The 26,657-nt window shown below is 42.7% G+C and overlaps 1 protein-coding gene across 4 annotated transcripts in view; it reads right to left on the reverse strand.

Annotated features, from left to right (window-relative positions):
- Nucleotides 1-26,657, reverse strand: part of LOC142145060 (cullin-9-like) — a 152,283-nt gene that overhangs the window by 63,311 nt on the left and 62,315 nt on the right. For 3 of the 4 annotated variants that reach the window (XM_075204535.1, XM_075204538.1, XM_075204536.1), the window contains 2 exons: nt 3,176-3,348; nt 2,510-2,852 (listed from right to left, as the gene is read on the reverse strand). The exons of the other annotated variant lie outside the window; for it this stretch is intronic. In XM_075204535.1, the coding sequence (XP_075060636.1) occupies nt 2,510-2,852; nt 3,176-3,348 (516 nt within the window). The remainder of the gene's footprint in view (nt 1-2,509; nt 2,853-3,175; nt 3,349-26,657) is intronic. 4 annotated transcript variants of the gene reach the window in all.

Consider the following 26,657-nt stretch of genomic DNA (forward strand, 5'->3'; position numbering starts at 1 on the left):
ACAATTATTTTTAATGAAATAAAAACACAAGCCTGATTTACCCTCCTTCATCTGTAATACATCCAAAGATCAATGGTAAATTAATAAACCCTGACAGATGGCGCAAGACTAGCTCCTAGCAGCTCCTACCACAAAATGAGGTCTTAGGCATTTGTCCTATTTACTTATTTTAACATACACTATATGGAAAAAAGTATTGGCCACATCTGTTAATTATTGAATTGAGGTGTTTCAATCAGACCCGTTGCCAGAGGTGTATAAAATCAAGCACCTAGTCATGCAGTCTCCATTTGCAAACATTTGTGATACAAAATGAATAGTTATGAAGAGCTCAATGACTTCCAGTGTGGTACTGTGATAAGATGCCACCTTTGTAATAAGACGGTTCGTGAAATTTAATCCCTGCTGGATATTCCACGGTCAACTGTAAGTTATATTATTAGAAAGTGGAAGCATTTAGGAACAACAGCAGCTCAGTCACGAAGCGGAAAAACCACGTAAAATCACAAAGTGGGCTCAACCACTGCTAAGGCGCATAGTGCGTAAAAGTTGCCAACGCTCTGCCAGACACAAGGTTCAACTAGCTGTGGCGATAACACTAGAAAGCTACTTGGTTGGCGGACACTCACTTCGAATATCTGGACACTATCTTCGAGGACTCAATCTTCTCAGGGAACACAGCCCTGTGCTGACCAGCTTGGTTTGGCATTAAGGCAGGGAGACCCCACCCTGCGGATTTCCCTTCAATAGTGCCCCAAGTCCAGGCTGGCAAATTTGGGGGGACCCTACACTTTTTGAACCCCCCAGTTTTGCTAGTACCAGCACTAGGCTTGGTTAAGCTGTTCAGGGTGGGATGTTATTTTTTCTCCAATTCTTCCGGGTTTTTTGTGGGGTTTTTTACATGTATTGCCAGTTTAAATATAGTGCTTCATGTCAACATTTTAACTGTAGACTTTAAAACCCTGTATACATTTTACATGCCATCGGTTTAACTGTGCCAACCTTATGAACATGTAGACATTTTGACTGTTGACTTTCATACCCAACCCTAATACACATAGCAAGAGATGTAATAATCGATGGAGGAACATATTATAGTCCATTACAGCTGTCTCCAGGCCTTCTCATACTGCAGCTGGCAAGAAAGATCTGTACTGTACCTCAATAGAAACCTTCTTTATATGGGGACAGGGGAGAAAAGCAGAGAAATCCCAATATTTCTGTCTCCACCCCACCTGAATTCCCTGGTACATTATAGGCCAGATTTCTCTACATTACTCTAGAAGTTAGGTCTTGTGTCAGCCTCACATAAGAAATTCACAAAACAATAACGTCACCCAAGCACTAATTTCTGGATAATTCACATTAAATGCACAGAACAAGTAAAATATACAAACAACACTTCACATAGGGTAAGATCATGGGCGACACATAATAGACTGTCTCTATGTCCATAGTTTCTTGCACAGTAGACCCAACTGCAAATGGGGTAATTTCAGCTATGTCTGTATTTGCCAGACACAGGGTTCAACTAGCTGGGCGACCACATCTACTAAGGTTGGCGGAGACTCACTTTGAATATCTGAAGACTTTATTATCTGCCAAGATAGCAGCTACTAGCAATGGGGTTGGGCAGGTTGTGGGGATTCCGGGACCGGCAAACACAAGAGACATAAGAAGGGAGTTGGGTACAAAATGTTGACAATGAAAATGTTGACATTTAGAATGTTGACACCATAATGTCGACAGTCAGAGTACTGAGATAGTTAAAAGGTCAACATTCAAAATGTCGACATGTCCATTAGGTCAAGAGTGTAAAAATGTAAACATTGTGAGTGTTGACAGGTTGTAAAGTCGAAGGTCACATTGTAGATATAAAGGGTTAGATGTAAACTGGTAATACCGCTGGCACCAGCAGCCAACAATACAGTAAAGAAAATATGTAGAAATATATTTTTAAAAAAATAGCATCTCCCCTCCCCCCCCCCACGCACCTTAACCAATCCTAGTGTTGCCAGCCTAGGCTGGTACTAGTAAAATCAGGAGGAAGACAGAACGCATGAGATCCCCATGATTCTACTACACTGTCTGCTTGTGCATGTAGCTCACAAATACTGGACAGCTTTATTTTTACACAGCAATTTAGAGTTGAGCTAGGACAACACATCCCACCCCTCTGCCCTCTAAATGTGTTTACACATTTTAACTTTGCCCGCCCTGTAGGGCCACATGGGGATGCCAAGGTGCAAATTTGGTCTAATTCTCTGAGGTTCTCTCTGTACAATGCTGCATAATAAGTCACCACCACATAAAGAGTAATAATAATAATATTCCGTGTGAAAGTAGAATAAGACAGGAAAAGCAGAGAAGCCCGTCCCCTGTTTCTTTATAACTCATCACAGGAATAGGGAATCTACGTCCTCTTCAGCCTTCCTGAAGAGATAACTTATGTCTGCACTGATAATGATAATATATTAACAATAGTACAGTAAGAATATTCTCTACTCACTTGTTCTCTTCTCATCCGCAGCGTCTGGCAGCTGCAGTCCCTCCAGTCTTAGAAGTGTTTTTAGCATTTGGAGGTCATTTGATTGGTCAGCATTTCCCATAGTCTCTGAACACTCGGACACCACTGACTGCCATTTGCTAGTCTTGAACACAGAGGAATAGGATCTTGCATTGTGTCGCTTTCCAGAAACTATATGTAGAAAGAACTTATTGTAGATGTGGGACCTCTGCAGGTCACTCAGGAGAAATCCCTGACAGTGGTCACTCAGGAACCTGACAATATCCTGTGCTGCATCCACAGACACTGACACCTGTCTGAGAGTGTCCATATCCTGGCCCAGCAGCTGGACAGCAATGGAGGAGGTAACAAGGGGAAAAAATACAGGGAGAAAAAAGGAAGAGTAAGAGAATCAGTTTTCTCTGTGTACGTTCATTGGGTAAAATCTGTAATGACCTAATCAGTGATTTTTCTCTTAGTTCTAGGGACGGAACAGAGCATCACGGAGCCCCACATAAACATTGGCTCAAGGACCTGGTGATGCTGCTCTTACCTCCCAGGTCCCCACTTATCTGTTACAATAGCCTTGCCGGATGCCCTCACCCCTGGGCCCATAGCAGTGGCAGTAGTTTCACCACTGCATGGTTCTGCTCTCTTCCCGCTGCTCACCTCTAATTTCTCTCTGATAACCTCCATCACTTTCTGATGCCCCTCATGGTCCAGTTGTCGGATGAAGAAGAGAATCTCCCACCACTCATCCTGTCTGATGAGCTCAGTAACAGTCTTCAGGGAACGTATCGGGTCTGTGCGCCTCGATGTCGTCCAATGCAACGCCGGAGTCACTGTAGAGACAGAGATAAAATACAGGGACACAAGATATTTGTGTATTCAGACTGAACTACCTAACGAGGTGGTAACTTGCTTGTCCGGCCAGCATCTGGATAGGCATTTTTATTGCTAAATTATTCCTTACAATACAGAGCCCCCACAAATATATTTTTCTTTTACAGTTAATTCCTTTTCCCTCAAGCCAATGAAATACACAGACATCATTAAATCCTATGTGGCAGCATGTAAGTTTGTGTTCGGTTAATTCAGTGTCTTTGACCGCAATTTATCGATACTCTTCATTTGGCAATTTGTGGCACCAAGAACATGTTTAAGTCCCCCTTGGTGATCTCACACACATGTTCAGTTTATTAAGTCTCATTTGCTCCTGTTCCTACCTCGGTCACTGTGATTTCAGCATTTCCTGAATATTTTTATTACCGTCTTATTCTAGGTACTCGGCTTGTTTTTGCAATCCAAGCTCCGACTTTCTTGGTCTTGTTCCTGATGTGAAAGCCGACCTGATTGACACAATATTGACTCTTTATGGTTAATATTGTTTCAATTAAGCAAAACAATATTTTTATGTTTTATGTGTCCTTTTCTGTTCTTTTCAGAATTCAGCTGGAAGGGGTCAGAGGGTGACATGGTTTGAACAGATGTATTCTTAGTGCAGAAGGACAATCTTATTTACCTACAGGTGTAAAGAACAACCAGAAAGCTAAATAAAGTGAAGTGAGATTACGATCCCAACAGTTATAACAATGTTGGTTTATGTGGTTTCTTTATCTCAAGGTAGAAACTTCTTTACCATATTAGCAAACTGTAAATAAGAGAATAGATCTTCACATTGTGTAAAGCTGGGTACACACTACACGGTTTTGCACCAGGGGACCACATCTGGGGGGTAAATGTATCAAGCTGAGAGTTATCCGGTGAGTTTGAAAAGTGGAGATGTCGCCTATAGCAACCAATCAGATTCTAGCTGTCATTTTGTAGAATGTACTAAAGAAATGATAGCTAGAATCTGATTGGTTTTTCAAACCCGCTGGAAAACTCTCAGCTTGATACATTTACCCCCTGGTGTGAGTGCAATAAAGACTTTATACTTACTTCAGAAGACTTTGAGAATACATTTTTGCTTTATCATTCCTAATCAGCCTCATCCAACCTGGTCTCTGTTTTAATATTCTGTAACATCCTGAGTACTGTAGTAGTCATGGAAATGTCCTAATAGGACATCTTTGAGGGACAAAACTTGTGATCACCTCACAAAGAAATCAAGGTTCTCTGAAGAAAAGATACCAACATCAACTACTAGAGGAACAGTATTAGGAACAGTATTAGGAACAGTATTAGGAACAGTATTAGGAACAGTATTAGGGTCCACCACAGCTGATGTGTAGCAATGATAAAAATAAATCAATATTGAGAACAGAAACTTACAAATAGGCTAAATAACTGAAACCAATCCAAAAACATCAATGTGGCCACAGTAGTTCTACTGCTGTAACTGTGGAATAATCCTCCTAGAGCAATACACCAGCAATCTCCACCACTCCAACTACCAGTGCATGTATTCTAATATAAATGGGTTGGGGCAGCACAGTGGCTCAGTGGTTAGCACTTCTGCCTTACAGCACTGGGGTCGTGAGTTCAATTCCCGACCATGGCCTTTTCTGTGTGGAGTTTGTATGTTCTCCTCGTGTTTGCGTGGGTTTCCTCCGGGTGCTCCGGTTTCCTCCCACACTCCAAAAACATACTGGTAGGTTAGTTAGCTGCTAACAAAAATAACCCTAGTCTGTGTGTCTGTGTGTGTATGTTGGGGAATTTAGACTGTAAGCTCCAATGGTGCAGGGACTGATGTGAGTTCTCTGTACAGCGCTGCAGAATTAATGGCGCTATATAAATAAATGATGATGATGATGACATGTCAAATCAAGATAACCTTTTATTGAAATTCAATAATCAGCAGAGCAAAAATTTCTAGTGCATGAGCCTTTAAAAAAACACATGCACATTATATGAAACCGCTATTGGTCAATTAGTTTGGCCACTACGATACACTGGAAAGTTTTCAACAGTGGTCTAGTAATGAATAATATTAATAAAAGGATTGTTCAAGGTCTTGGTAATTATAACTGGTTGATTCCAGTAGTAGGAGACAATACAAAAGTATTTTTGGTATAAAAATATTTGCTAATAAACTTCAGTAGCAGACAGGTTTATAATTGCAGTCTTCAAAAGCACATATACAATGTAAGAGGCTTTGTATCTTGGGTACCAGAATGTCTGCTGCATTAGTTGTGTAGTATGTAGCAAGAAAAAGGTCCAAAGGAAAGGCTAAGGTTAAGCCAAAGTTCAAACACAAGTAAACAGTTTTCAGGAATATTGGTTCAGAGAAGCTGTTGCAATAAACTGGCGTTGTTAACAGGAAGCTATTTATATAGGCTTGAACCTGTAGGTGTGCTAGCTGCTATTCATTACCAGCAGCAGATTATGTCATTCACTGATGCAGGTTTACATAGATGAAATGCTGCAACCCAGAATTCGGCAGTTTGAATCAAGCAGAGGTTTCAGGTGGCATAAGAATTATGCTCCTGTGGCAGTGAAGCAACTGCGCCATGCCAGAGAAGAGGGGCAATCCCATACAGCAACCCCTGCGTGCCAACAGTAAGGCTTTTTGGACATATGAAACTCCTGGATAAGCAGGTAAGGTCTTTGGAGAAGGTATGTATTGTCGTACTATTTGTCAGATTGTGGACCTTATCAACTCCACAGTTTTACACACCCTCTAAGCGCATGGCTATTAAGGCATTTTGAAACTGTCTTGGGAGTTTTTTTTATTGTAGGGATGAACAGTTTATTCTTGTAGAAAAGACTCTCATCAGCTTTAATTAAAACTCCAGATTTTCTTGGATCTCACCCATTCTGGTAGCAGCTGCGACAACAATATGGAAAAGACCATAATCCACAGCTCTGTTATGGTAAATAGGTTCTGGTAAGGTATCTGAAGTTTTTTTGGTCTGTAAAAACCGTAAATGAAATTGAGGAACCTTCTAGCCCATAGTTCTTTAGCTCTGGTTCCACAGTTCTGCTCACCACATAGTAATTTCCAGGAGATGTATGTACAGTGATGGAGAAGCATTTCATCACCTTGTCTTAGTGACAAGATAGCTCCTATAGTTTTATCCGCAGTATCTATTTCCAAAATAAATGGCAACGCAGGACCAGGGTGAGCTAAATCTGGAGCTGAGACAAAAGTGATGAAGGCATGCTGTGCTTTGGGAGACCAATGGAAAATGTGAGTCTTGTGGGTAAATGCTGCTGTGGGCTCCACAATTCTAGAAAAATGATGGATAAAGCAGTGATAATACTTGGCCAAGCTAATGAAGTGTTGAACTGACCTGGACATCCTCTGGAGTGGGCTATTCGTCAATGACCTTGGTCTTAGCAGGATCTATTTTTAACTTCTTTTTAATTATTAAATTATGTGACACAGAAACTCAAATTATTTTTGTTCAAAGGAATATTTTTCTAATTTGGTGAAAAAAAATTATGTTGGAGGAGTCATCATCTACATAAACCATTATGAATTTATCAAGTAGATCTCTTAATACATTTTTGATGAAGTGCTGGAACGTAGTAGGAACATCTTTGTCCTGAATCAGGACAGTCTCCTAGTTAAGTTTCGGGCTATGGAGAGCCAGCCAAGGTACCCGAAGAATAGCAGGAAAATGTGCAGAGTTGAGAACAATGAGCTCCTGGTGATTGAGAGCAGTGATAACTCATACTGGCTCTGTAGTAACTGGTCATGATGTGATGGGGACATATCAATAGTCTGCGATGGAATAGAAATGGCTTTTTGGATCATGGGAATCCTGTGCTGTTTGGCAAAGGATTTGTCCATAAATTTGCCATGGACCCTAAACCATTGATAGTTGGTAAGACTATTGTGTTGTTCAAGACCCTAATCTCAAGAAACAGCTAGACATAGCATCTTGGAAAGCTAGATGGAGATTGTAGACCCAGACTGGGCAAAAGGTTCCAGGCCATACCCCTTTTACAATGCCTGGGTCAGAGGTCTTCCCATCCCACATCGAAATTTGCTACATAAGGGACATGCAGGAAGAAAGTGTTCTGGACAAGTGCAGTATATACAAGGTTCTTGCTTTGACATTGAGCTCATTCTGTTTCAGTTATTGGATCATGAACCCCACATATTTGCATAGGTTGCTTCCCAGTGAGGGCTGGCATGAGCATTTGGATGATAAGAAGAGGAGGTGTCTGAAGCCAGGCAGGTGTCTCTTATTTTTTCCTCCTGTCGGTCTTTATGGTGATGCACCAAGGAATAAATGCTCATGGTTCCTCAGGGAAATCCATATGGGCCAGTTCACCTTTTATCTTGTCCCTGAGGCCTAGATGATATTGTCCATCTACCCTCCTCTGAAGCTTTATGGTGTTCTCCATTACAGATCTGGAACCTTGCCAGAAAGGAGTTAGAGTGGCTTTGGCTGTAGCACACGGGTGAGAAGCATCAAAATTTGTAGCAAAAGCTTGAAGAAAATGAGGCAGCAAGTTCAGAATGGAATTGCCTCATTCCAATTAGGGGATTGCCCAAGCTAGGGCATCTCATTAAACGAGTGTGAGAATCATTACCACTTTCAGTGGTTCAGTGGAGTAAGTACATGGCTTCATCATGAATAATATTTGGCTCTGGACAATGAATTGGTAGAATTGTCCACGTTCACCCCCAAATTTTTACGGTGTAACCAATTAAGCTTTTGATTCCATAGACACACAAACAGGGGGTCCCACTGGAGCAATTGGTGAAACCAGCAGGGACTGGGCCAAATGTTTCTCCAAATTAACTTGCATCAGAGGCATCTGACCCTATAAGGGATGGCTCAAGATATCTGGCACCAGTGGAATCCATATTTTGTTCTGTAAGGTCTTGGTGATTATAACTGATGGATTCCAGTAATAGGAGAAAAAACACAAGTTCTTTTGGCATGAAAATATTTATTAAAAAACTTCAATAGCAGCCATATATATAATTGCAGTCTTCAACATCACATATACAATATAAGCGACTTGGGTACTAGAATGACCTGGGGTAACAATGTAATATGTAGCCAGTAGAAATGTCCAAAGGGTAGCCAAGGGTTAATAGCCATCAGGGTAGTCATCCGTAGCCAAAGAACAAATACAGGTAAGCAGTCCAAAAGGCACCTAGTCAGACTCAAACCACATAATAGGCCCTCCTGAGGTTTATCAGGTAAAGAGTTTGACTAAAATAAGGGTCAGTGTATTGTTTGTTTTTGTTTTTTGTTTTGTTATTTAAAAAAACTAAACAAAAACAAAAATACAATTCATAATCCAGTAAACTCACAGATCACAAATCAACATAGTAAATTTAAAAAAACATTTAAAAATCCATGCAATTACACATCACCAAAATATTTAAGTATACATAATTCAAAGATTTTATATCTTAATCAATTTAAATATCTATAAAAATATTAATTAGTGCAATACATGTTTATTGATCACTTTTGATCAATAATTACTAATATGTATATTTTTATTTTTATTTTAAACTGTGATAAAATAAAATTCCCAAGTTATATATTATGTTTCTAAATGTCATATACAACAACATAACTAAATATATAAAGCATATATTATCCAATCTATAATCATTATTCCTTCTATTATGTGTTTTTTTCTTTTAATATTATAAAGATCGTGTAAAACAATATTACTTGTTCTATACTACGCTTACTAATAAAATGCATATATATGTGGTTTTGTGCTCACAACCTTAAACATCTGTGAATAGATTATTTAAAGAAAATTCATATCTTATCTACCTATATTATCCAAAACATCTTGGGCCCTTGCAGGTTCCACAACCATTTATCTCATGTATCAAGGGCATATTGGAGTCAAATCATCTACTCCATATATTCTCATAGGTTTGTCTACTTGTGTAAACAAACATTTCAGAACTTATTATATTATTAATTAACCTTTTCCAATTCTCAATCGTGGGACTCTTATGAGCCATTCATAACCTAGCTATACTCACCTTAGCAGCCATTAACAAATATAGTATATATAATTTAGTTAAATTATCTACTTTACCTTTAAGACATAATCCAAATATACAGGTAGATGGGGAATTAAGAGGAATATCTATACCATTTCTTTGAATATTTCTTATAACCTTATCCCAATCATTTTGCATACAAGGCCATTCCCACAACATATGCCAAAAAGTGCATTTATCAAAGTTACATTTTGGACAACAAGTTGTAACATCCGATCTAAATTTTACTAAGCGCATAGGAGTCAGATAAGCCCTATATAAAATAAACTCTTGGATGTGTTGAAACCATAGAGAAGCAATCAAATATTTTGAGCTTTCTACAGCAACCTCCCATTCCCTATCAGACATAGGCCCTATAACTACTTCTCATCTAGCATTTAAGGTTTCAAGATCCCCTCTGGTGGACTCAGTCAAAAGATATGAGTATAAGCACGATATTATACGTTTATAACTACATACTTGGTGGTATTTTTTAACAGGAGAGTCAATTAGGTTTGGAATTATTACTCTGCTAACTTGTATCCTCATAGCATGTCGTATCTGAAGATAAGAAAAAAACATGTCACGGTATAGAATACTCTTCATAAAGTGTTTTAAATTTGTTAAAAACAGATATATCATATAATTGTCCGATATTATACACTCCATAGTGATGCCAAAGTGTAGATCCCTTCACTGTTCTTAATTCTCCTAACTTAGTCATACCCCAAATGGGTGTACATGGCTCAATACTCACATATCCTATCATATTATTACATATCCTCCAGATCTTAATTGCCTAGATTAGTGTTTCCCAAACCCAGTCCTCACAGCCCCCTAACAGTACTTGTTTTCCATATCTCTTTGCTGGAGCACAGGTGTAATCATTACTGACTGATACATTGTAACAGATCCACAGGTGTAATCATTACTGACTGATACATTGTAACACAGGGGTGGGCAAACCTGTCCTCAAGGGCCATATCCAGTTCATGTTTTTAGGATTTCTGTCTGTAGAAACAGGTGGGATAATTACTGACCCAGCCAAATAGATTAACTCAGCTGTACATGATTAAAGAAATCCTAAAAACATGAACTGGATATGGCCACCCCTGTTGTAACAGATCCACAGGTGTAATCATTACTGACTGATACATTGTAACAGATCCACAGGTGGTATAATTATATCACTTGTGACCTGGAAAACCTGCCCTGTTACGGGTACCTGAGGACTGGGTTTGGGAAACACTGCTCTAGATCTTTGCAACAAGCTCAACGTATCCTTAGCGCTTCGCCCTCCCCAAATTAGGGAATTTAATCTAATACATTAGGGAATTCAGATATTTATCAATTCCCTTGAAAACTGATGGAATAATATATGTTGGTGACAGCTGAAAAACATATAAGAATTTTGGTTGCATTATCATTTTTATCAGGTTGATTCTCCCCGTTACAGAGAGTGGTAATTTACTCCAAAGAGGAATTTTAGATTTTAAATAATCTGTTTGAGGTTGTATAATTAATTTCACATATTCTGTAGAGTTATTTGTAATCCTAGGTATTTAAATTTATAAGTCCATTTTAGCGGTAACACACATGGGAAAGGTGCCAATTCTCTCCGTCTCATTGATAATACACTGGGTTTATCCCAATTGATTTTTAACCCTGAGTATTCCCCAAACTCATTCACCATCTGCAACAATGCTGCCAAAGGGGTTTCATAATCTGATAAAAACAAAAGCATATCGTTGGCATACAAAGCCATGGGCCTTCGGGACCCCCACGAACTAGCCTGGGAACGGGACCTTGGTGAGGTGTTATTAGATGAGCAATGGTCTGAGATCCATGAGAATGCTGCCTCCAGTTCTATCTGTGTCAGAATTAAAGAGAACATCTATAAGGTGTGATACCGATGGTACTATGTGCCTTCACGACTCAATAGAATCCTCCCTGAGTCTTCTGATCGGTGCCGGCGAGGGTGCTCCCATGAAAGCACATTCCTTCATATTTGGTGGATATGCACAAAACTGATACGTTTTTGGACTGAGATCAAACAATTGATCCAATCAAATCTTGAGGTGGATATTGCCCTGGAACCCAAATTCTTTCTTCTCCCTCTGGGGGCTCCCTCGGCAACCCATCATCAGAATAAACTAATTAGACACATTCTCTGGGCGGCTATTTGCCAAATCGCAGCAGACAAGGGGTGGATTATAAGAGTCCTGACAGAAAGGCAGTGCCCCCTGGTTATTATTTATGTCATACTTCAATGCAGAAATCCCATATAAGAAGCCCGGAATATGAAGAAACACACAATGTTTATTGCAGGATGGTACAAACCAGATGGTTCAAGAGATAATTAGTGCAACAAGTTAACCCCTAGTGATAAAAGAGAAGGCACAATAGCAGCACCTCTGGTGAACAGAGGTACTGCAGATAATACATAAACACAAGTCCAGGAATCAGGAGCTGCCAATACAAGCAGCATGTAATACAGAGGGCTGCAGGCACATCCTGACAATTTCATATTTGAATTGTCTGCAAATCAGGGCTTGTACTAACCAAGTGGTTATACAACAGCTTGTGGTGTGTTGTGTATATTATTTATGAACAACTGTGAGGAACATTTATGGTATTTAGTTAATTGTAGTTGGGATTTAACGATGGTGTTACCCAGGAAATTAGAGATGTCCATTGGCCCAAATCTGTTGTCCCCCTCATAATCTGTTGTCCCCCTCATAATCTGTTGTCCCCCTCATAATCTGTTATCCCCCTCATAATCAAAGTTTCCTTATAAATCTGTAAAAATAATACAGCCTAATTTTCAAGAAATTGAAAGCCAAAAGCTGAGTGGCCCAAACATCTCACTAAATTGACCTATAACCATATACACATAGCAGTTGCTTTGGAGGAATATAAACAATTTCATCCTAATATCTAATGAAAGGAAATATTCGACGTGCACTGACATTTTAAAATAATATTTGACTTTATTATTTACGAAAAGTATTTTAACCTTCATGGCACAATGACCCTTCTGTGATGGTAAAAGTAGAGTTTTATGCATATATCCCTTAGATTGTAAGCTTGTGAGCAGGGCTTTCTTACCTCTTTGTCTGTATTACCCAGTACTGTTTTATTACTGTTTGTCCCCAAATGTGAAATGCTACGGAATAAATGTTGATGATCCACTAACACCCCGATAGTCCTGTTATCCACTGACGTGGAAAAAGGCATTTGATCGAGTAGACTGAGATTGCATGATGGGCATACTCCATCATTTAGGCTTGGGTCCCTTGAGTCTAGCACGAATTCAAATGTTGTATTCCCATCCAACGACTAGGGTCTGGGTTAATGGAAATCTGTCAGAACTCGTTAACATTACTAACGGGGCCAAGCAGGGTTGTCCTCTGTCCCCTATGATCAGGGGCTGGTTGGCAGACTTTAGCCCGGGGGACAAGCTCCCAGCACTGGCCCATAAGTAGCGGCCCATTCTTAGGTGGTTTTTCGGTACAATATATATTTATCACTATAAAGAGAGGCTATTTTAGTGTTGCTTAATCCTGCGATACTTTATTATTATAAATTAAAAATCTTAAATAATAAAAATAAATAATGCAAAAAAAAACAAACCTCACTTTATATTGTATTTTATTTTATAAGTTCCTTCTCCCTACAGCACTTTTTATTTTTTTACATACCTGGCTGATTATAATGGGATATATCAAAATGCAAAAAGACCATTTGCTTCAAAATCCTTATGTTTTTGCCAGCAAAGGGCTTGTTTTTGCTTTGCCCTGTATACTAATACGGTTATTAATTGTTTTAGGGTTAACCTAAACCAAATAATATTAGGGGTGGTAATGGGAGGAGAGCTGGATTAAAGCTCTGGGAGGCCCGGGGCACTTTAGACAGGGTAACCCCTATGATGTACCCTGGTTATTATTTTAGACAAATACACACATACAATACTGTGTGCACTACTGTTAGGTGCAAGCAGCTCTGCCTTCACGAGCAGTACACTGTGAAGCGGGACATACCTCCAAAGTGTCCTAAGCGAGACAGTCACCCAAATTCGGGACTGACCCACCAGATTTAGGACAGTTGGCAGACTGTTCTGCTCTCTCCTAACTGTTCTTGTCACTTTCACCACTTTGGGCAGCTGATTTCATAAGCTCAGTTGCTGATTTTCTTGATTCTGGAATGTTGGATGCCCCATTTGGAAAATAAAGGGGTACATAAAAATTTGAAAACTCCAACCAGTCCTAGTGTTAAATCAAACCACCCCAGCATTAAATTAAAGGTCCCGTCACCTAACCTTAAGTTAATAGTCCCCACTATTAAATTAAATAGCCCCACAAAAAAAATAGCATTCAATAAGTAATTACATCCCACATGCACTCCACCATTAAATAGCCCACCTCCCACACTATATTAAGACCCCCCCATTCTTCCCTCATACACTATATTAACATAGTGGCCCCCACTCACACACACAATGTATTAACATAGTGGCCCCCACTCACACACACTGTACTACATACATAGTGGCACCCACTCACACACACTGTATTACATACATAGTGGCCCCCACTCGCACACACTGTACTACATACATAGTGGCCCCCACTCGCATACACTGTATTACATACATAGTGGCCCCCACTCACACACACTGTACTACATACATAATGGCCCCCACTCACACACACTGTACTACATACATAGTGGCCCCCACTCACACTGTACTACATACATAGTGGCACCCACTCACACACAACACACTGTATTAATAGTTACACACACCCACTGTGTTAACATAGAGAGACACACACCCACTATTAACATAGCGGCGCACACACAATATTAACATAACACACTGTTATACTAACATCACACACACACTTACCTCATTCCCTCCGCGAGCGCTGTCTGCTGCTGCTGCTCACACGTGGGACGGCACCTGTCACATGGTGCGCGTCCCATGTGACACTGGGCTCTCACACATAGAGGTGGAGGGGAGGGGGAAACGGATCAGGAGGATCCGCGGCCAATAAGGAAGGTGGCTGGTCCAGGAGGAGGGGCCAGCCACCAAGTAATAGACTTCTTCTGTCCGGCCCGGGGGGCATGTGCCCCCCTGCCACCCGGCCCAGCCCGTCCCTGACAATGATTTTTATCCTGTGTATGGAGGCTTTGGCACGGTCCATTAGACTGAATCTGGATATTTCTGGCCTGAAGCTGGGGGACAAAGATTTTAAACTTGCTCTTTTTGCAGAAGTATGCAAGGTGTGATCTCTTCGCCGACTGCACCGGACAGCTGCTGATGATTAGGGGATCAATATGATATGAGGCATGACACCTTTCCTATAACCTAAACCTTTAATAACACTAAAATGTACATATAATCATACTATATATATATATATATATATATATATATATAGACTAATAATAAACCAAATATTATCTGCTCATAAATTACAGTGTAACGAAACCAATATGAATATGAAATTATATAAATAACTAAATGTTGTAATGCGAGTGTGTGCGTGCTTATTTTACCGTTGCGATCGCATCACGCCACGTGTTATGTGGCGTACGCTTCGCAATCGCACGGCAAACCAATATTAAACCAATATACTTTCGTTCATCCAATTATACGACTTCGACACTACCTAGAGTCTTTTACCTGCTACATACACTCCCGGTCCACATCCCTGTCTCATGGTCTAATGAATTACACAGGGGTATACGAGACTTTGTTTGGAGAGGACAGAGACCCTGCTTCAAACATGCCGTCCTCTATAGGTTCACAACTGCCGCATTTCTCTACTTACTACGATGCTGTCATGTTGAATAGGGTTTGGATTGAGGAACATACACTACGAACATAGATTAACTTCACTCCTTGGCAATCATCATTCCCCATCACCAAGCACCCAACAATTGCTCCTACCCTGACAAAGTGGTCTAAGCTACAAAATATCCCACATATCTCTACAAAATACTCACCCTTGACCCTGCTCTTTGACAACTCACATTTCCCTCCCTTTCACCGATGGATACAGGCATGGGTCACTCGTATCGGCCAGCTGGTGGATGCATCAGGGGTCCTACTTTTTGCTCATTTGCAGTCGAAATCGGATTTACCTAATACAGATATATGGAGACACCTGCAGATGTAACACTTTATAGTCCCCCTAGGGATTCATGAGATGGCAGGGCGGACACTCACACAATTTGAGTCCTTATGTACAACTCCTCAGCACCCGAAACATACCTTATCCACCATTTATAGAATATTAATTGAACATTCCATTCACGAATTACCGAAATTCACCAACGACTGGGAACGTGAGCTTGGAAATGTTCTGTGTGCGAGTAGTCGAAACACAATATAAAGTGTTATCTCGGTTGTACCGGTGTCCCACTAAGGAATATCAGAAAGAACTTGAGACTTTATTGGCTGGAGCAGCATTCACAGGTATTATAAATAAAAATGAATATAACTTTCTCTCTATTAAGAATCCAAGGCTTCCAGTTATATACTATCTCCCTAAATAGCATAAAACATTGGTCAACCCGCCAGGGAGACCTATTGTTTCGGACATAGGATCCCTTACAAGTAATCTCTCTAGCTATATTGATCGATTTTTGCAGCTATTAGCTCAGAATCAAAAGAGCTATCTTAGGGATACTGGGCACACTTTGGAAATTTTAAGTGACATACAGTGGGAGGATCATTTTATACTCATGACATGTGATGTAACTTCCTTCTTTACAATCATTGAGCATCAGGCTGGATGCAGGCATATAAAGAGCATCCTTGATGATGAGTCTGGACTTCCACAGGAACAAATCCTTTTCTTGTTGGACAGTATTCAGTTTGTGTTACACCATAACTATTTTTGGTCCAGTGGGTCATGTTATAGGCAGGTTCGCGGGGCGGCTATGGGCGCAAAATTTGCGCCCAGTTACGCGAACCTGTACATGGCCCACTGGGAGGATAACACAATTTGGAATAATAATCCCTTTGTGAGTCATTTACATACATGGCAACGCTATATAGATGATGTCCTATGTGTATGGACAGGAACTGCACAAGAGCTAGCTTTATTCGTTGAATACATTAATTCCAACGATTTAAACATTCACTTCACCTCTCAGATCAGTACTACCAAGGTAGAATTTTTGGACCTGAAAATTTTTGTTCAGGATAAAAAATTAGAGACAAAACCTTTTTTTAAAGCAGTAGACTGTAACTCGTATATATCCACTACAAGCGAGCACCATGCAAATTGGTTAAAAATCATACCAAAAAGTCAGTTTATTAGACTGAGACGGAATTGTTCAAACATAGGACACTATGATGAGCAGGCAATTATTCTCAAACAAAGATTTTTGGAGAGGAACTACGATGAGGACCTAATAGACAAAGCCTACATGGAAATTAGGGACACTGAAAGAGAGACTTTGTTAGGTAAACAAGAAAAGGGAAACAAGGAAAAGAATGCTACTGACACTCCCTTTATTACTAGGTATAGTAGTAATTCCTACAAAGTAGAAAAAATCATCAATAGACATTGGGCAGTTCTGCTTGGTGATGAAACACTTAAAACCATTCTTCTTCCAAAGCCGAAATGTATTTATAAAAGGGCGGATAGTTTGAAGAATAAGCTGGTTAAGAGCACCATACCACCCAAGGGACGGGACGTAAAAAGCACACGGCTAAATGAGAACGCACACGGTTTCTTTTATTGCAACAGGTGTAGCGCATGCAAGATGAGTGGATGCAGGGATACGAAACCTGTATTATCCTTCAGCTCAAATGTTACTCATGTGACCTATAAAATTAAGGATAGATTATCCTGTGATACCACTGGAATAAGTTACCTGCTGGAATGCCCTGTCACGGGCACTAGGAGTCTTTACCCAGGGATCACCAGGTGATAGGCTTACCAGAGCAGTATAGGTGGTAATATGGTACTCTGGTAGCAGGGTGATCACGGAACAGGAAATAGCAGATGATGAGATGCTCAGGAAAGTCTATGACTAGCAGCACTGGCAATATGGAGGTAGTAATACACGAGGAACTGTATGGACAAAGGACACGTGAAGGTAGTCAGTGGTCTGCGGTAGCAAGTTGTACCACTGCTATAGTGAGGAGGAATGTCCAACAGAAACGAGGAGGTGATGAGAGTCAGCGGTCTGCGGATAGCAAGTTGTACCGCTGTCTGAGTGAAGGAATGGAATCCAAGTGGAGATATCCGGGGAGTCAGTGGTCTGCGTTAGCAAGTTGTACCACTGCTATGTGAGAGGATACTGGAACAGGTGAAACTGTAAACAGGAGTCAGTGGTCTGCCACTAGCAAGTTGTACTACTGAATATATATGTGAGGAGGTGCACGGGGAGAGACTGCAACACAATATATACACGGGCACCTTGACTTTGATCCACAGTAATATGCACAATATAAATGTATAAATGACTGAACAATACTGCCAATATAGAAAGTCTCTTGAAGTAGTCCAGCATAAGATAACACAGTCAATGATGGCAATAGACTCAGCGGATAGCACACTCCAGAGGAGAACCAACACAGTCCAGCAAGGTATGCAATACACAGCACAGTCAATGAGAAGTATGCATACCGTGGTTCAGGAGGCAGTCAGACAGGAGTGCAGAGATACCTGAACGGCAGGAGGCCGGCAGGATGCGAAGTCCCTGGATGGGTGAAGCGGTGGTCTAGTAGGTGCAGCGCACGGGTAGGTAGACCAGCAGGGAACACAGGAAAGCGTGGAGAGCGGATCAGCAGTAGATGGATGAGTAGTGCTGAGGAGTAGCAGCAGCGGGTCTCTGCGGGAACACGGAGGTAGCCAATAGCAACCAGCAGGTGCAGTAACGATGGGACACGGGAGAGCAGAGTTGAACAGGCACTGTTGATCACGGAGAATAGCGGGTAGCAATAGTGGAGGCAGACTCAAGGAAACACGGGAGCGTTGACAAGGACTGAAGACTGAAGCGCACAGAGGCAGCGGATAGGAATCAGCCAAACAGTCACGATGAAACACAGACGGGTTGCAGGTTGAAGACTGTAGTGCACGGAGGCAGCGGATAGGAATCAGCTAGCAGTCACGATGATGAAACACAGACGAGTTGCAGGTTGAAGACTGTAGTGCACGGAGGCAGCGGATAGGAATCAGCTAGCAGTCACGATGATGAAACACAGACGAGTTGCAGGTTGAAGCCTGTAGTGCACGGAGGCAGCGGATAGGAATCAGCTGGCAGTCACAATCATGAACAGGTGAGTGGATGTGGTTGAAGCCTGTAATGCACGGAGGCAGCGGATAGGCATCAGCTAACAGTCCCAATGATACATGGTAGAGTTGAAGTGATTAGAAGACTGTAGTGCACGGAGGCAGCGGATAGGAATCAGCTCACAGTCACGATGATACAGTAGATGGTAGAAGTGGTATGGGAACCACAGTAGCAGAAGTGGTTTGGAAACCACAGAGGTAGAAGTGGTTTGGAAACCACAGGAATCAGCAGGGCTGAATAAACAAGGAAACACAGGAACACCTTCAGAGACTCATGGGGAATGAGACTCCAAGATCAGGCAACGTGGTGTTGACCACAGGTGCTTAATATAGGGAGGTTGCCTGATCTGCCAATTAAGTTAAAGGAACATACACTGAAGGTTTGGAAAGGGCTGCGCATGCGCAGTCCCTCAGGATAGAGGACGTCCACGGTTCCTAATAGTCCGGGAAGAAGCACTCACAGTCCGGTGAGTGACAGTACCCCCCCTTTTAAAGGTGGGCACAGAACGCCTGGAACCGGGCTTGTCCGGATTTTTGGAATAAAACTTCTTCAGAAGGGCAGGAGCATTAAGATCTTCAGCTTTGATCCATGAACGCTCTTCAGGACCAAAGCCCTTCCAATGAACGAGGAAACGGAGGACTCCTCGCGAAATTTTTGCATCCAATACCTCAGTAATCTCGAAATCCTCCTCCTGATGAACTTGAACTGGCTGCGGTGCTGAGGGAGGAGTCGAGAAACGATTGATAATAAGAGGTTTGAGTAAGGACACATGGAAGGCATTGGAAATCCGAAGATTCTTAGGAAGAAGAAGTTTAACACATACTGGATTGATAACTTGAATGATCCTATATGGACCAATAAAACGAGGGGCGAATTTCATAGATGGAACCTTCAAACGAATATTTTTGGTAGATAACCAAACCCGATCTCCAATTTTTAGTGGTGGAATAGCCCGCCTCTTCTTATCTGCGAAAGACTTATATTTGTTAGATGTCTTCTTTAAACAGGTTTTGACCTGAGACCAGATATTTTTGAAGGTCTGACAAGCAGTCTCCACAGCAGGAACTTGGGTGGATGGGAGGGCAGGAAATTCCGGAAAAGACGGATGGTGACCGTAAACCACAAAGAATGGAGTTTTGGATGATGACTCATGGTACATGTTGTTATGGGCGAATTCAGCCCAAGGGAGCAATTCTACCCAGTTGTCTTGGTTGGCTGAAGAGAACATCCTAATAAAAGTCTCAAGATCTTGATTGACTCGTTCCGTTTGTCCGTTAGATTGCGGATGGTACGATGATGAGAGTGCTAATCGTATGCCCAAGGTTTTACAAAGGGCCCGCCAGAATCTGGAAACGAATTGTACTCCTCTATCTGACACAATCTCAGACGGACATCCATGGATGCGGAAGATTTCTTTAATGAAATGTTCAGCCAGAGTAGACGAGGAAGGTAAACCGGACAGAGGGACGAAATGAGCCATCTTCGAAAATCTGTCTACCACTACCCAAATAGTATTGTGATTCTTACTTGGTGGCAAATCAGTAACGAAATCCATACTAATATGGGTCCAAGGCTTGGACGGAATGGGTAGTGGTCGCAGCAACCCTGCTGGAGTTCTGCGGGAGGATTTGAACTGAGAACATAAATCACAGGAAGCAATAAACTCTTTGACGTCTCTCCTCATTGAAGGCCACCAGTAACTACGAGAGAGAATCTCAAAGGTCTTATGTTCACCGGCGTGTCCAGAAAAACGAGAGGCATGGAACCACGAAAGGATTTTCCTCCTCAGAGTAGGAGGCACGAGGGTCTTCCCAAATGGTAGCATTCTGGTGGATGAAGCAGCCAGAGAAATACATTTGGGGTCTAGAATAGCATGGTTGGGAACCTCTTCTACATCAGAGGACGTCACAAAAGCTCGAGATAGAGCGTCAGCTTTCTTGTTCTTAGCAGCTGGTTTGAAGGTTATAATTAATTCAAAACGGGAAAAGAAAAGAGACCATCTTGCTTGACGAGGGTTCAAGCATTGAGCAGATTGCAAATATGACAAGTTCTTATGATCCGTGAAGATCGTCACCGGATGGCGAGCTCCCTCCAACAAGTATCTCCATTCCTCTAATGCAGCTTTGATGGCCAGCAACTCCTTGTCCCCGATAGTATAGTTTTTCTCTGCGGGCAGAAGACCCCGAGAGTAGAAGGCACAAGGATGTAATTTTTGTTGCTCCGAGCGTTGGGAGAGAATAGCTCCTAAGCCCACATTAGAGGCATCTACTTCTAGGAAGAAGGGGAGTGTCACATCAGGTTGTCGCAGAATGGGAGCAGACGAGAAGGACTCTTTGAGGATTTGAAAGGCTTGGAGAGCCTCAGATGACCATTGCTTGGTATTAGCCCCTTTCCGAGTTAAGGCCACAATGGGAGATGCAATGGATGAGAAGTCTTGAATGAAGCGTCTATAGTAATTGGCAAAACCTAAAAAACGCTGGATGGCACGAAGAGTAGTTGGCTGAGGCCAATGTAGTACAGCATTTACTTTGTCTGGATCCATCTTCAGGCCAACTCCGGAAACTATATACCCCAAGAATGGAATCTGGGGTAACTCGAATGAACATTTTTCCAATTTACAGAACAATGAGTTTTTCCGTAGTCTGGAGAGGACCTCTGCCACATGTTGGTGATGAGAAGGCAGGTCCTGTGAGAAGATCAATATGTCGTCCAGGTAGACAACGACACATACATATAATAAGTCCCGAAAGATCTCATTGATGAAACCCTGGAAAACCGCGGGGGCATTACACAGCCCGAAGGGCATTACTAAATATTCGTAATGCCCATCTCTGGTGTTAAACGCGGTCTTCCATTCGTCACCGGAACGGATTCTAATTAAATTGTAGGCACCACGAAGATCCAACTTAGTAAATATCCGAGCTCCCTTGATGCGATCAAATAGCTCAGTGATCAGCGGAATGGGATACCGATTCTTGATAGTAATGGCGTTGAGTCCACGAAAATCTATACAAGGGCGTAATGATCCATCCTTCTTTTTGACGAAGAAGAACCCAGCTCCAGCGGGAGAGGTGGAAGGTCGAATGAACCCACGCTGGAGATTCTCCTGTATGTACTCAGATGTGGCTTGAGTTTCAGGTAACGAGAGAGGATAGACCCGACCCCTGGGAGGAGTCTTGCCAGGTAGAAGGTCGATCGGACAATCCCAAGAACGATGAGGAGGAAGACGTTCAGACTGAGCTTTATCAAACACATCGGCAAATGAAGCATACTGAGGAGGGAGTCCCGGGGAGGAAGATGAGATGGAAGATTGCTGTACTTTAAGAGGAATAACTTGAGAGAGACAACGATGGTGACATTCAGGCCCCCAAGACGTAACTTGAGGGGTGCGCCAGTCAATCTGGGGAGAGTGACATTGAAGCCATGGAAGGCCTAAGACAATCGGACTTGTCGTAACAGGAAGAATTAAAAACGAAATTTCTTCATGGTGTAGTACACCAATCTGAAGGGTTACTGGAGACGTACTCTGGGTGACGAGACCATTGATGAGACGTGATCCATCTATAGCCGTCACAGTAATGGGTGTTTTTAAAGTGATCACTGGTAGGGACCATTGATTCACTAGTGATTTAGAAATGAAATTTCCTGCTGCTCCGGAATCAATCAATGCCTGTGACTCAAAGGATTTAGTAGCAAAGGAAATCGTAACATCGAAAGCGCAGACTTTAGATTTCATAGACAATGGAGAGGACTCCAGGGACCCTAACTTCACCTCTCCAGAACTAGTTAGGGCCTGGCATTTCCCGATTTCTTAGGGCAAGAACTGAGCATATGTGTGGAATCAGCACAATAGATACAGAGTCTATTCTTTACTCTTCGTTTCCTCTCTTCTAAAGATAATTTGGAACGTCCTATCTCCATGGGAATCACAGAAGGTGAAACTGGACGAAATTGAGGGTTTAAACGAAGAGGTGCTTTAGCAGAAGTTGTTTTCTCAGATTCTCTTTCACGAAATCTCATGTCTACACGATGGCAAAGAGAGATCAAATCTTCTAGTGACGAAGGAAGCTCTTGGGTAGTCAGTGCATCTTTAATTTTATCGGAGAGCCCCTGCCAGAAGGCGGCAACTAATGCTTCAGTGTTCCACTGAAGTTCAGAGGCTAAGATCCTAAATTGAATGACATACTGTCCTACTGTATGGGAGCCTTGTCGCAAACGAAGAATGCTGGAAGCAGCGGAGGTCACACGACCTGGTTCATCGAACACACTTCGGAACGTGGAAATGAATTTGGCACTATCTTGTAGAATTGGATCGTTTCTTTCCCACAGAGGGGAGGCCCAAGCCAGGGCTTGTCCAGAAAACAATGAGATAAGATAGGCCACTCTGGAACGATGGGTAGAAAAATTTTGAGGTTGGAGTTCAAAATGGACTGAACATTGGTTAAGGAAACCTCTACAAGTTTTGGGGTCCCCGTCATATTTTGACGGAGTAGGCAGGTGAAGCGTAGGAGCTGTAGACACCTGGGATGGCACTGGGGAAACGGAGGAAAGCACAGGAGCTTCAATACTAGCTGTAACAGTCTGTCCAGATGTTCCTTGGGAGGTTAACGATTGGTAACATTGAAGTAACAGCTGTTGGCGAGCATCCTGTTGCTCCACACGACTGACCAGATGCTGCAGCATCTCTTTAGCAGTAGGTTCCGTATCTGGGTCTGTCATGGCCTGATCTTACTGTCACGGGCACTAGGAGTCTTTACCCAGGGATCACCAGGTGATAGGCTTACCAGAGCAGTATAGGTGGTAATATGGTACTCTGGTAGCAGGGTGATCACGGAACAGGAAATAGCAGATGATGAGATGCTCAGGAAAGTCTATGACTAGCAGCACTGGCAATATGGAGGTAGTAATACACGAGGAACTGTATGGACAAAGGACACGTGAAGGTAGTCAGTGGTCTGCGGTAGCAAGTTGTACCACTGCTATAGTGAGGAGGAATGTCCAACAGAAACGAGGAGGTGATGAGAGTCAGCGGTCTGCGGATAGCAAGTTGTACCGCTGTCTGAGTGAAGGAATGGAATCCAAGTGGAGATATCCGGGGAGTCAGTGGTCTGCGTTAGCAAGTTGTACCACTGCTATGTGAGAGGATACTGGAACAGGTGAAACTGTAAACAGGAGTCAGTGGTCTGCCACTAGCAAGTTGTACTACTGAATATATATGTGAGGAGGTGCACGGGGAGAGACTGCAACACAATATATACACGGGCACCTTGACTTTGATCCACAGTAATATGCACAATATAAATGTATAAATGACTGAACAATACTGCCAATATAGAAAGTCTCTTGAAGTAGTCCAGCATAAGATAACACAGTCAATGATGGCAATAGACTCAGCGGATAGCACACTCCAGAGGAGAACCAACACAGTCCAGCAAGGTATGCAATACACAGCACAGTCAATGAGAAGTATGCATACCGTGGTTCAGGAGGCAGTCAGACAGGAGTGCAGAGATACCTGAACGGCAGGAGGCCGGCAGGATGCGAAGTCCCTGGATGGGTGAAGCGGTGGTCTAGTAGGTGCAGCGCACGGGTAGGTAGACCAGCAGGGAACACAGGAAAGCGTGGAGAGCGGATCAGCAGTAGATGGATGAGTAGTGCTGAGGAGTAGCAGCAGCGGGTCTCTGCGGGAACACGGAGGTAGCCAATAGCAACCAGCAGGTGCAGTAACGATGGGACACGGGAGAGCAGAGTTGAACAGGCACTGTTGATCACGGAGAATAGCGGGTAGCAATAGTGGAGGCAGACTCAAGGAAACACGGGAGCGTTGACAAGGACTGAAGACTGAAGCGCACAGAGGCAGCGGATAGGAATCAGCCAAACAGTCACGATGAAACACAGACGGGTTGCAGGTTGAAGACTGTAGTGCACGGAGGCAGCGGATAGGAATCAGCTAGCAGTCACGATGATGAAACACAGACGAGTTGCAGGTTGAAGACTGTAGTGCACGGAGGCAGCGGATAGGAATCAGCTAGCAGTCACGATGATGAAACACAGACGAGTTGCAGGTTGAAGCCTGTAGTGCACGGAGGCAGCGGATAGGAATCAGCTGGCAGTCACAATCATGAACAGGTGAGTGGATGTGGTTGAAGCCTGTAATGCACGGAGGCAGCGGATAGGCATCAGCTAACAGTCCCAATGATACATGGTAGAGTTGAAGTGATTAGAAGACTGTAGTGCACGGAGGCAGCGGATAGGAATCAGCTCACAGTCACGATGATACAGTAGATGGTAGAAGTGGTATGGGAACCACAGTAGCAGAAGTGGTTTGGAAACCACAGAGGTAGAAGTGGTTTGGAAACCACAGGAATCAGCAGGGCTGAATAAACAAGGAAACACAGGAACACCTTCAGAGACTCATGGGGAATGAGACTCCAAGATCAGGCAACGTGGTGTTGACCACAGGTGCTTAATATAGGGAGGTTGCCTGATCTGCCAATTAAGTTAAAGGAACATACACTGAAGGTTTGGAAAGGGCTGCGCATGCGCAGTCCCTCAGGATAGAGGACGTCCACGGTTCCTAATAGTCCGGGAAGAAGCACTCACAGTCCGGTGAGTGACATGCCCTTGCGGAAAGCAATACGTCGGTAGGACAATTAGGAAGCTTAGTACTAGCATTCAGGAACATCTTAGAAATATTAGAAATGAATTGACCACACATAGCGTTCCAGACCATTTTCTTCAGTGCCATGCTCATGATCCCTCTGGCCTTAAATTTATTGGGATTAAGAAAGTTAAAAAACCATGGCGGGGTGAAGATTTTATCAGATTGATCTCCCAGGAAGAAACCAGGTGGATTTTTAATTTGAAAACTCTGACACCACATGGTTTAAATGTAGATTTTGAGCTCAACACCTTCTGTGATTTTCTCTAAACTTATTACTACTAATTTTTCTAGTTAGGTCATCCCTATGGAACACAATCCCCCTATTACTACCTTCTGATCAAAAAAGAGACTGTTTTACATATAACTATTCTGTTTTTAACTTCAACAAGATGGCCTCCAACTGAGGACATAGTATATCCACTCTAGTTCTCCTATGAGATGTGAAACAAAGAGAAACGCCCATTGGAATGGGTGTAACCAATCATTGAACAAACACCTCTATAAGAGGCAGGACATTATTACCTACATCCTGTTAGGAACTCAAGCCAGTACAATGAAACTCGGGGTCTGCCCTGAAGACCCGGTGTTCGCTGGAGCCCCTAGTGGTGGGGACAGACTTGGCCGTGGGCCGACAGAGGGTTGGGTAACGTACACTGACTTAAGGAGAACCCAGGTATGGAGTGATTGGCAGACAGTAGCGGCCAGGAAAACCAAGGTCAGAGGTCACAAGCACAGGTTCGAAATCCAGAGACAAGCGAAAGGTCAGGTGCACTAGCTGAGGAGCAGAATCCGGTTTTCAGGCAAATGGTCGGGGTCAGAAGCGTAGGTTCAGTAGTCCAGGAACAAGCAAAGGTCATACACGGGAGGTCAATCAAAAGGTAATTATAACCAAGCAGAGCGAGAACAAGCAGGAAGTGACGTCCCGGTTGCCGTAGCAACCACCGGGACGTCACCAGAAGCCACAGGAGAGTCGCAGCGGTGCCCACGGCCGCCACGATCTCTAACAGTACCCCCCCCTTGAGGAGGGGTCAAGGAACCCCGACATCCAGGCTTAGTAGGAAATTTTTTAAAAAATTCCTGCATTAACCTCTCAGCATGGAGACGCCTCTGTGGTATCCAACATCTCTCTTCTGGGCCCTAACCCTTCCAGTGGACTAGGAATTGAATTTGACCTTGAACCGTCCTAGAGTCAAGGATCCTTTTGATGATGTATTCCTGGTCTCCGTTCACAATCAAAGGCCGGGGCCTGT

This window comes from Mixophyes fleayi, chromosome 3 (assembly GCF_038048845.1).
Source record: "Mixophyes fleayi isolate aMixFle1 chromosome 3, aMixFle1.hap1, whole genome shotgun sequence".
Classification (NCBI taxonomy): Eukaryota; Metazoa; Chordata; class Amphibia; order Anura; family Limnodynastidae; genus Mixophyes; species Mixophyes fleayi.